Source organism: Falco cherrug, chromosome 4 (genome assembly GCF_023634085.1).
Source record: "Falco cherrug isolate bFalChe1 chromosome 4, bFalChe1.pri, whole genome shotgun sequence".
Taxonomy (NCBI): domain Eukaryota; kingdom Metazoa; phylum Chordata; class Aves; order Falconiformes; family Falconidae; genus Falco; species Falco cherrug.
Window position 1 is genome coordinate 6028788 of NC_073700.1, and position 11710 is coordinate 6040497.

An 11710-nucleotide genomic window follows, 5' to 3' on the forward strand; every position below is an offset into this window, starting at 1 on the left:
ACCCATTTAGTCCTCGCTATCCATTTGTGGTCAAAGCATCTACCTGTAGGCATAGCTGTCAAAACGTACAGCAACTTGCCTTTGCTCACATGGATGGCTGGAGTAAAGGGGAGGAGGACTGGATTAATCCTAAACAGCACTAGTTACAGAGCAGATGTGCTGCTGTGCCAGGGCACAGGATGGAGCAGCTCAAGCCCCGATTTTAGCTTTGTGCTTGTTAGCTATTCTCAAGTTGGGCAGACATAACTAAGCAAGAATATTCAAGATGACAATTACTGATGACCCATCATGATTAACTCGATGGCTTTTAACCATCGCTTGAATTAACATGATTAGCCACAAAAGCTTGAATAGAAGTAGTCTAAACCACTTCTTTAGGATATGCAAAGCTGATATTTAAGCCTTGCTGTTGCTTTGCAAGGTTATTTGCAAGTTTTATAGAGACTGTGACTCACAAAGGGCAACAGCACTTTATAATAAGCACGTGCCCTTTGACCAGCTTATTCTGTGGCTGTTGTGTTGTTCTAATTAGATTTTGTTGAGGTTAGTAGTCCAGGAACTGTGGTCAAAGGGAAGCATCAGTGATTTAACTACACAGTGCAGAAGATTCTCTTTGTAATCATCATGTGGCACGCACCTTTCTTTAGCTAGCTGGCCACCAGTTCTGTTCAAAGCCATGCATGCATAAACACGAGTAACAAAATAGTTACCCCTTTTACCAGTTGCAAAACTGCCTATCCATTAAATTTGCTGGGTTTATATTAAGGATTTGGTATTTTGAAAGAGAGCATCTTATCAAGGACAGGTAAGCAAGGAACTGAAACATCTAGCAGATATGCCTAGTTACATCTGCCTGACAAAGCCACAGTTCTGTCAAATTGACTAGTGCCTACTGAATAGCACACTATCGGTGGCCCTTCATTCAGTTTTCACGCAACACGTGTGTTACTGTTTCCCCTTGGGTATTTCAGGCCTCTCTCCTGAAGCATAAGGAGGTGACGAACAAGCCACTTCCCTGCTGCAGATCTCCGCTTCAGGATCTGTGCTGCGTTTGCTTGCATGTACACTTTTAGTAGCAGACGAGGGGAACTCCTGCATATGCCGATTTATGTTTCTGTCTTTGGTAAGACATTATTGCAGAGGAGATCGGAACCCAGCTCTAGCCCCATCAGTGTGTCGCTTATGCCCTCTTAAAGCTCATGTTTCTCTCAACTCAGTTGGAATTTGATCGTTTTGACCTTTTCCAACCCTAAAATGCAGCGCTCCACAAAAACCCTAGAAGTTACAGACACTGAGAAAAACAGAACAAGGGACAGATTATTTGGGCTCCTGTTTCAGTCACACTGATTTGCCTTATAGTAGTTGAAAAAATTGAAGTCTGTGTTGAAGCAAAAATAGCTTTTTATAGTTCCTATTATCATCCCATTTTTAATAAATGGTCTGAACAAGGATTCACAGCTACACCCAGTGCTTTGACGCAGCAGCAGCCTGCAGCTCTTTTCTCAGGTCTCCCCTAGCCCTGCTGGCATCAGTGCTTTGCCTGGGGGAAGGTTACAGCCTCACCCCAGGGCTGTGTGAAAAGACAGGCAGAAACACACAGAATCATACAATAATTTTGTTTGGAAGGGACCTTTAACGGTCATCTGGTCCAACTCTTCCTAGGAGCACACCACCATACCACCTCTCTGGGCAACCTGTTCCAACATTTCACCACCCTCAGCGTAAAAAGTTTTGTCCTTGTATCTAGTCTAAATCTACTGTCTTTTAGTTTAAAACCATCACCCCTTGTCCTATCACTACAGGCCCCACTAAAAAAAGTATCTCTCCCCATCTTTCTATAAGCCCCCTCTAAGTACTGAAAGGCCACAATAAGGTCTCCCTAGAGTCTGCTCTTCTCCAGGCTGAACAGCCCCAACCTTCTAAGCCTGTACTCATAGGAGAGTGTTCCATCCCTCTGATCATTTTTGTGGCCTTCTTTTGGACCTGCTTTAGCAGGTCCATGTCTTTCCTGTACTGGGGGCTCCAGAGCTGGATGCAGAACCGGTGGGGCTCACCAGAGCAGAGTAGAGGGAATCACCTCTCTTGACCTGCCAAGCACACTTCTTTTGATGCAGCCCAGGACACGGTTGGCTTTCTGGCCTGCGAGCGCACATTGCTGGTTCATGCCCAGCTGTTCATCCACCAGTACCCCCAAGCCCTTCCTGGCAGGGCGGCTCTCAGTCCCTTCCTCCCCCAGCCTGTATTGATACTGGGCATTGCCCTGACGCAGAACCTTGCACTTGGCCTTCTCAAACCTCATGAGGTTCACATGGGCTGCTTCTCCAACTTGACCAGGTCCCCCTGGATAGCACTCAGTCCCTCAGGCACATCAGCTGCACCACTCAGTTTAGTGTTGTCTGCAAACCTGCTGAGAGTGCACTCGATTCCACTATCTTAGGTTATTGATGAAGCTATTAAACAGTACTGCTCCCAAGAGGGGCCCCTGAGGGACACCACTTGTCACTGATCTCCATCCAAACAGAGCTGTTGACCACTACCTTCTGGATACAGCCATCTGACCAATTCCCCGTCTAACAGTCCACCCATCAGATCCATATCTGTCTAATGTAGAGAGAAGGATGTTGTGTCAAAGGCCTTACAGGAGGCCAGATATGTGACATCTGTAGCTCTTCCCTTGTCTACTGACATAGTCACTCTGCTATAGAAGGCCACTAACTTGGTCATGCAAGACTTGCCCTTGGTGAAGCCATGCTGGCAGTCTTGAGTCACCTCCCTGTCCCCCACATGCCTTAGAATAGCTTCTAGGAGCTTTCCAGGCACAGAGGAAAGGCTGAAAGATCAGTAGCTCCCAAGATCCTCCTACCTACACCTTTTAAAAATTTAGTGACCTCCACACCTAAAAAGGTGTGACAGATTGATTCATTACAACTGCAGCTGCAGAGACTCTGTATCTTAAGGACCTATTACTGATAGATGATAAGGAGCATAATAGGTTACAACATCTCTAAACAAGGACATGTAACACTGTAATACTTTCAAAATTACAAAGTTGAATGATATTAGAGCATCTTACCAAGTGATATGATCCATGTCGAACAACCAAGTTATACTGGTCCCATTGTGTCACAGCCCTCTCAAAACTAGCCGGCTGCAACAAGGCTTTTACCATCAGCTTACCAGATTAACTTCAGTAAGTAGTTGTCACACTTTGCTCCACCACAGCCATCAATTCCCCACAAGGTTTCAACAGTTTGTCTACTGTTTGTGCTGTTTCTTCATACTCTTCAGGCCAGCCCCTCCGTTTATTGCCTCTGTTGCATCCTCCTCCTTGTCTCCTACATCCAGGGCACACACACTCTCTCCTCCCTCTACTTTTTCCAGGTCTCTCTTCCTTGAGGGCTTTTCTTCTATCCCCCTTAGAGCTATTTAACTGCTTAGCAGGAACCAGCCACAGCTGCACATTATCCATCCACATCAGCCAGCCCACCGCCCCTGAAGCCAGCCCACAGCTGTGTAATATCAATGTTAATTAACCCAGCTTCATTTCTCTGCAATTCCCCCCCTCCCTTTTTTTTTTTAACATTTCATACCTTATGTTTTTAACAATCATCACAACGTTTTCACAAATAAACTTTTCATACAGTTCGGACAACTTGTTCCTGAACTCTTTTTTTCTTCTTAACATTTCGTGCCTTATGTATTTAACAATCAGCACAACCTTTTCACAAATAAACTTCTCATACAGTCCAGACAATTTGTCCCTGAACTCATACACATATTTCTTCTTCACTTTTATCTTGGGCTTTTCAGCTTCTGTGGGCTGATCACCTTTCTTCTCATCTGCTTTCTTGACATCTGGGATTTTGTTTTCTTCAGAGGGAAGTTCTAATGAGCTTATAGTATGTCGTCCTTTCACCTCCTGGGTCACACTGGACAGTAACCTGAATGAGCTTTCAACAGCAGCAGATCTAGAATACAGCACTAATACATTATTCTGTGTCCTGAAAAACTTTTCAACATCCTTGTGGTCACCCATTTCTTCTACAAGTGGAGACACCTTCAACAAGCACATAAACACTGGCAAGAATACCACCAGGCCAAGGAGCAGCAGCAGCAATGGCAGGAGCCGCCCGCGGCACCGTGCTGCTTCCACGCCTTCCCCCAGCACAGCCATCACCGCTGTCTGGCCGGACCCGTCTCTGGACTCACCGCTGCTGCGGGCCGCTGCCATGTCTGGCCGTGTACTCTGCCGCTATCGCCCATTACCCTCAGTCTCTTAACTCCACGGCAGTCAGGCTTCCTTCTTGATCCCAACGGCTCACCTTTACCGGCGTCTGATCCAGATCCCCAGGCTCTTCCCGCCTATCTCAACGTGATCTGGATTGCAGGCTATCCCTGCCTGTCTCCGCTACGTTGGGCACCGCCGTCACTGTTCAAAACTTCAGATGTCCCCCGGCACAGCCGTCACCACTGTCATCGCTCACTACACTCAGTCTCATAATCTGATGGTCCCGAGGTCGATCCTCACGCGGGGCACCAATTGTCGCAGCGCTCTCAAAACCAGCCGGCTGCAGCAAGGCTTTTACCATCCCATCCCAGGTTAACTTCAGTAAGTAGCTGTCACGCCTTGCCCCGGCACAGCCATCATCATTGTATAAGCTGGTAAAAGCAAATGCAGGAAGCATTTTTAAAAAGCCAAACCCCTGAATGTTACTTGGCAGCTGTCACGGACTAATCTCACCAGCGTGTTTTAATGGACACAACGACTGACAAACCACTGCGTGCAGTTGGATGGATCCCAGCACAAACACCCCCGATGTATAACCCCGTGCAAGAGGGGTCATAAGAACTGAGGAAGGATTCTCCCCAAAGCTGGTTTAATCTTGATGATTTGTATACGTGGTTGATAGTGGCACAGCATTGAGGGAAGGGGGGGGGAGAAAAAACAACAGATAACCAGGGCTCATGCTTGCTTTCCTCATAGAATTAGAAGGCTTGCTGTGATTTACCATGGTATTGGCAAATCCAAGCGACAGGACCCCTGAGCTGACGTGGTGGATGGTATACAAGAGCAGTGTCGCGAGGCAGAGGAGATACAGTCTGGCAACTCCTCTGCTCCTTTGTAATTTCTATTAACTGAAACAGCTCCCGTCAGCACGCCATTACCAATAGTGCCAAAATAGAAAAGTCTAGCTCTAATGGGACAAAACTTAGATACGTGGTCTGAGCACATGCACGGTGAAATAGACAACACTAGAAAGTATTTAGGGGCCATAATACTTTGTTGTTTTACTGTGCTGCACTAGGTACCACAAAGTTAAGAGGTGTCTGAGGTAAGCCTTGGCAAATCACAATTTGATTAATGTGTACAGAGAAAGGAAGAGCCCACCAAAGATACTGCTTGTGACAGTTTCTTATAAAAGGCTTATGTCTCTTGCAGAAGATTTCCTGAGAGAGGGAAAATTGCCTGCAGAAAGTAGAGCTTTATCAGATCTTTCTTTTCAGTACACCCAACTTACACAGGGCTTCCAATCAAGGCTTGATTAATGCAGCACATCCCACTTTCTACTTAAGGACACAAAAAGATAAGAGGCTTATTTTTATTTTTAGTCAATAACTCATTCTTACCTTGCATCTATTTAGAAATATAGAAAGAGAAACAAACTGCTCAGATGTCTTTTTGGAGTTTTCAAAACCAGAAATAAATTATATTGAACCATCATGCTGATTCACACTTGGTCTTACTTTTGTTCCCTTTTGATGGAATGGGTCTGATGAACTGCATTTCACATACCCTGAGAGCATCTATGCCTTTTTTCCATTTGATTTGATTTGTTTATCTGGAAATAAACACTTTAGTGCATTGTGTGTTTGCTAACTGGGGTTTGTGCTGCTTCTTCTCCGCCCTAGAACTTGGTGCGCTGGAGGGGAGGCTCCAACTCTACAACATCGCAGTAAATCCATGTTAGGGAACAAGAAGCCGAGAGCAAAAATGGACTCCTAAAATCCTCCCATGGAGAAAACAAAACAGCACACATTTTGCCACTTCAAGAACATCCCGCTCTTGGGTTAGATTAGCACTGCTAGCTCTGTTTTCACTGCACTATTCCTAAAATGCCTCCTGGCTCATTGCAGAATCATTGCAAACAGGGGAGCAAGGAGGGGCAGGGGCAAAAGCCCACAAAGTGTTGGTAATTGCAGATTCCTTGCTGAGGGGCACTGAGGCACCCTTTGGCTGTCTAGAAAGTTTTTGCAGAGAAATTTGCTGCCCACCAGCTCTCATTGGCAATGCCAAGCCTGGTGAACCCTACAGATTATCCTACTATTCCATGTAAGGTTTAATGACACTGCAACAAGGCAACTTAGAACCATCAAAAGAAACTTTATGTCCGTGTAGTGGTGCTCTCCCTCCCCCTGCTATCCCGACCTAACCATCAATGACTGTATTCAGCTCTAAGTGGAGTCAGGAGTTTGTCTTGAGCAGCACGTCTGTCTCACAAAACAGATAATAGATGCAGTGTAACAAGCAAACCAACTGAGTGATGCCCAGGGTGAAGTGGGAGTCTCGTAGCCTGGTGTTGCTTCAGCGGAGGCAGGAAGACTCCCGCACATCTGTGCCCCTAAATCTGTATCTGTACCGAATCCTCCCCACTCTGTGCTGAACAGTTGGGCCCAACTGATCTTCCTGAATGGACACCTTGTTAAGTGCCAATTGACACACAATAATTGACTTAGTTCCACCTCACCGCATGTGTAAAATCAGAGGAGGGACAGGTGGGGCTGGGGAAGGGGAGCAGGGAATGGGGCCAGCAGCAGGGCTGGGGATGTGCGAGGAGAGGGAGGGACATTGAAGGTGGGGGAAGGGGCCGGGGATGGAATAGGGACACAGTGGGAAGGGGGATGAAGAAGGGTGTGAGGGCACACACCTGGGTGGGCAGGTAAAGGAGAGCCCCTTGCCTGTGGGGTGACACAGGAGGACAGGAAGGTTGTGTCGCGGCACCATGGCTTGTGGCCTCAAGTGCTGGGAGAATTTGGGCAGGAGCAAGGCCATACCCTGGCTGCAGGTGGGGTTGCCCATGGTCACGATGGCACCTTGACACCTGGGGCAGTGCCACCCCTCTTTTCTACCCCTGATGCAGGGGGGAGTGCTGCCTGGCTGCGGGCTGCACCCGCTGTCCCTGATGGGAATATCCTTTGCTGTCACTTGTGCCCATTCCTGAAGGACTGCACTCCATGGGAAGGACCCACACTGGAGAAGTTAATGAAGGACTGTCTCCTATGAGTGGGCCCCCATGCCAGAGCAGGGTGAGGAGGAAGGAGTGACAGAGAAAATGTGTAATAAACTGATGGCAATCCCCATTCCGCATCCTACTGTGCTACTTGGGAGGAGAAGGTATAGAAGTCAAAATGAAGTTAAGCTTGGGAAGAAGGGAGGGGTGGGGGGAAGGTGTTTTTAATATTTGTTCTTATTTCTTATTATCCTATTCTGATTTTGATTGGCGATAGATGATTTCCCCAAGCTGGGTGACCTCCCTGTCCTTACCTCAACCCACGAGTCTTTTGTTGTCTTTTCTCCCCCTTGTCCATTTGAGGAGGGGGAGAGATGGAGTGGCTTGGTGGGCACTTGGTAGCTAGCCAAGGTCAACCCACCACACCACCCTTCTTGGGAGCATGTTTCTCAAAGACACAGTCCTCCCAGAACCTCAGTGTAGCTCTTTTATGGCTGCCAGATATATTGGGAGGGTGACTGTCCCCAACCCCTCCAGCTTTTGCAGGGTCAGGAGTCAGGAGTGGAGGAGATCCTGACCCAAAACAATCCCAAGAGTGAGGTCAGCACTGGAGCCAGAGTGACTTCACACCCACTTGAAACACCTCCCCATGTCAGGGGATCAGAGGTGTCACTTGGGTCCTTCCTTTCCCTTCTCTCCCCAGCAAAACAGCCCAGATCCCTCCATTTCTCCCTGGTTTGTGGCGTGCTCCATCCTTCATCCCACTCAGCAGCCCCATGCTGGTCTGTTCCAGGCTGTCACTGCCCTTCTGCCAGGGACAGACCCTGGCCACAGACATGCTGACACGTGGGAGAGGTTGGCGAAGGAATTGCTTCTCCTGACACACCAGGAGAGATTGGCCAGTGCCCAGGAAAAGGGATAGTCTTCTTGGACACTATATGGGGTCTTTGCAGTGCATTGGGGTGTTTCCTGGGAGGACCTCATGATGAGGAAGGAAGGTGAGAGCCACATGCAGCTGGGAAAGTTTGTAGCTATTTAATGTAGTGGTTTTCCAGAGTAAACCCTTGTTGGTGCTGATAGGTCCAGGATGGGACATGAGATGAGCAGGGAGACTTGGCAGCGATGGATCTTGTTGCTGTGTGGGCAGCCAGGCCTCAAATGATGGATTCCTGGGTCTCCCATGTGGCTTCGTTACCTTTCCTGTAACGGGGGGCTGCCATGAGCCACACTAGGGGCTGGGGAGTTCATCTTTGCAGAGCTGCTGCTGCTGCGACCCCTGGGCCTGACCCATCTGCCCATAAAGCTCAGAACTGTTGGTGGGAGGGAGACCTCACCTGCGCTTCCACCACCAAAACCCCACAGCAGAGGCTGTGGCCACAAGAACCAGCACTACGATGGCAATGCCAACAGTTGGAGCTGCGCTGTGATTTACTGGGACAGGGAGAGAACAGGGCAGCTCTGTGAGTGTGGCAGCACCAGGCAGGAGCTACCCCTTGCAGGGCCAGTGGCTGTTACCTGCACCCTGTGCCCTGTCCCTGTCCCCATGGGTGGCACCTACCCCATGGGATAAGGAGGCTGCGGCTGCCCAGGCTGCTGTGGCGCACACGGCAGGCATAGCTGTGCCCATCATGGGGGGTCACAGCCAGGATGCTGCGGAGCTGGTAGGTGAGGTCAGCGTTGGGCAGGATGGCGCTGGTGTTGAGTGCTGGGCCTGGTGGCACCTCCTGGCCATCCCGCAGCCAGGCCACACTGATGGGCCGTGGATAAAAGCCGGTGACGCGGCAAACCAGAAGGAGCTGGGCTGGGCTGGGTGTGCGGGCGAAGACCACGGCCACGGGTGGCACTGGTGGGTGAGAGTCAAACGATGGGGGGAGCCCCAGTGGGGCACCACTTGTCCCCAGTGTGCAGGGGGCTTTGGGGTGGCCATGCCAGGGTCAGGGTTGTCTCACCTTGTCTCTCCAGATCAGCTCTCCCATACCTGCACAAGCTGAGGATATGGCTCTGGCAGGAAATGGAGAGGATGTGCTCCAGGAGCCCTATGATGGCCTTGCTGGTGAGGGACTTGCTGACCAACTCTGCTAGCAGGGATGACTGCTGGGGCTTCCAGCGCTGCCTCTCCATCTCGAAAGTTATAAGGTCTCTGCCGCTCTCCCCGACATCCATGAAGCTCCAGCTTGTCCTATTGGGGTACAGCCCACAGCCCCCACGGACCTGGACCACAAATGGATCTGCCAAGAGCAGAGCCAGTGGAGAGGTCCCATGACTGTGTGGAACATGTGTGGCATGAGGTCGGGTGTGGCTGGAGACACATGCAGGCGTGCAATGGGCAGCAAGGTGCAGTGGGAAGCAGGACATGGGGCCATGCTTCAGGAAGCCCTGGGACACCCTGCAAGCCCTTAGTCCCCCTGAAAGGCTGGAGTGAATATGGGGCCAGCTAGCACAGGCTGGCTCAAACAGAATGTTGTCCCCCAAAATATTTGCCCCAGACTTTCTCTTTCCTTGATTTATGCTATGTGGGTCCTGCAGTCCCAGTAAATGTAGTGGCAGGTCCCCGGTGTGCAGAGGGGGTCTCCTGTGGCAGATGTCAGGAGTCTTGAGGGGTGTTTTTAGTGTGTTACCCCCGCCCCCCTGCTCGCCGTGTGCCCTGGCAGCTGCAGCGTTTCCCAATACCCATTCAGGAGCTGTTGCACCCTCTGAGACCCCGCAAAGGCCACCCCAGTGGGGAGGAGGGCACAACCAGAATCCTGGGAAAAGGGCTGAAGCTCTGGCTGGGGTCATCCCTGTACTTACAGTCCAGTTGCGCCTGCTGGGCTGTTTCATGCACGAATCGGACCATACTGCGCAGAAAGAGTTTGGAGTGGGATTTGATCTTCCCTACATCACCTTCAGCTGCAGCCTGGCTGGCCCAGGGCCAGTAGAAATGGATGCTCCAGTTGGCAGGATCCAGTGTATAGATGGGCACGTCCCCCAGGAAGGCCACCCCGGACACCTCAGCAGAGCTGATGTTGGTGAAGGAGCTGGTCTGGAGCAGCTGGAAAACTTGTGTCTGCGCTGGGAAAGAGGATTGAGGTGGGAAAGGCTGCAGGAAAGATGATATGGGGGTGGGAGGGTACTGGAGGGGAAATGGGATTCAAATTACATATAAGGCAGTAATTTTTTACAGTGTGGGTGGTGAAACACTGGCACAGGTTGCCCAAAGATGTGGTAGATGCCCCATCCTTGGAAACATTCAAGGTCAGGTCGGATGGGGCTCTGAGCAACCTGATCTAGTTGAAGATGTCCCTGCCCATTGCGAGGGTGTTGGACTAGTTGACCTTTAAAGGTCCCTTCCAACTCAAACTGTTCTCTGATTCTGTGCCCTTCAGCCCGCTCAGGGTTGCTTTGCTGTTTGAATTTCCTCTCCCTCTGCTGCTCTTTTTCCTTCTCCATTTTACTTTCCAGATGTTTATCTCCCTTACAGTAGTTCAGGCACCTCATCCCCTCACTGCCTCCTTCCTGCCCAGCACCTGCTGTCTGGCCGTGCAGAGCAGCGGGGGGGGCACCTCAGTGCTCGTTTGGGGTGATGCTTCCCCCAGAAGAAGCACCCACGCCAGGACCTGAATCTGCTAGAGACCTGCACGTGGGCACAGAGGATGTGGAGGCTGGAGGAGGGGAAAGGGCATTTCATCCAGGTTTGAGGGCTCCTGGGCATCAGGAGCTCAAGGAGACTGGACCCAGCCAGAGGCAGCAGAGTAGCGCAGCCCAGAGATCAGTCCTGTGTTCCTATGTTATCTGCTTCTGCCCAACCCTGCCCCCCCTACTCCCCCCCCCCCGGAAATGTGAAGTCTTATGGGGTTGGGGTGAAATGTTCTGTGTGACGGCAGCACCCGAAACACACTCTCACAGGTGCAGCTCCTCAACGAACAAGGAGCTGCTGGAAGGGGCCTACAGTACCACGTGGGGCTCAGGCACCCCTGGCACCCATGGGCTCCCTGCAGCAGGAAGGAACCTTTGGGGGAACCCCAACACCCCGGGCCTGGCTGGGGTCCCCTGGCCTCACTTATGCTTGGGTACGCGAGCCCCTGTGCTGGAGCTGGTGGGGCATGAAGCCCCAAGCTGGAGGCAGGAACAGAGAGGGTGAGCAGGGCAGGACACCTTTGGGTGCTGTGTGGTGAGGGGTGACCCTTTGATGCTAGGGATCACACATCACCCGCCCTTCCTCCCCCCCCCCCCCCCCCCCCCGCCCGGCTCCCAGCAGGTGACAGTGGCCTGGCTGTTTCTCCCCTGAGGAACCTGTGGGGTCCTCTAATGGGGGGGAGAGGCTGGGGTGCATCAGGGCTCCCACTTACCCTCTGGGTCTCCCTGCATCCCAGGGAGGAGGAGAGGGAGAAAGAGGAAGAGGAGGAGATGAGGGGGCTGCATGGTGCATGTGGCAAGGCTGAAGCAGAAGCAGCAGTGACTGTGGGGGAGGAGGAACCTCAAGCGTCCCACGCTTCAGCCCA

General features: G+C 51.0%; 1 protein-coding gene across 3 annotated transcripts; it reads right to left on the reverse strand.

Annotated features, from left to right (window-relative positions):
* Nucleotides 1-233: 233 nt before the first annotated feature.
* On the reverse strand, nucleotides 234-11710 carry LOC102050928 (T-cell surface glycoprotein CD1b-3). 3 transcript variants are annotated; one of them, XM_005444231.4, is made up of 6 exons: nucleotides 11558-11710; nucleotides 10020-10280; nucleotides 9179-9457; nucleotides 8788-9072; nucleotides 8564-8660; nucleotides 8246-8429 (listed from the first exon to the last, which is right to left on the reverse strand). In XM_005444231.4, the coding sequence occupies exons 1-6, from the start codon at nucleotides 11628-11630 to the stop codon at nucleotides 8384-8386; spliced, it is 1041 nt and encodes a 346-aa protein (XP_005444288.4). In that variant the 5' UTR covers nucleotides 11631-11710; the 3' UTR covers nucleotides 8246-8383. The 3 variants fall into 3 exon arrangements, with proteins under 3 accessions (XP_055565669.1, XP_055565668.1, XP_005444288.4); XM_055709693.1 differs by lacking the exon at nucleotides 8564-8660 and having other exon boundaries at nucleotides 3571-8429; XM_055709694.1 differs by lacking the exons at nucleotides 8564-8660; nucleotides 8788-9072 and having other exon boundaries at nucleotides 234-8429.

Bases quoted from the DNA above. Each gene is read 5' to 3' on its own strand.
- LOC102050928 (XM_055709693.1), bottom strand. From the start codon at position 11,630: ATGCAGCCCCCTCATCTCCTCCTCTTCCTCTTTCTCCCTCTCCTCCTC. The intron at 9,073-9,178 runs GTGAGACAACCC...CTCACCCACCAG, and splicing joins AGCTGATCTGGAGAGACAAG to TGCCACCCGTGGCCGTGGTC. The intron at 8,430-8,787 runs GTAGGTGCCACC...CCCCCGTTACAG, and splicing joins CAGCCTCCTTATCCCATGGG to GAAAGGTAACGAAGCCACAT.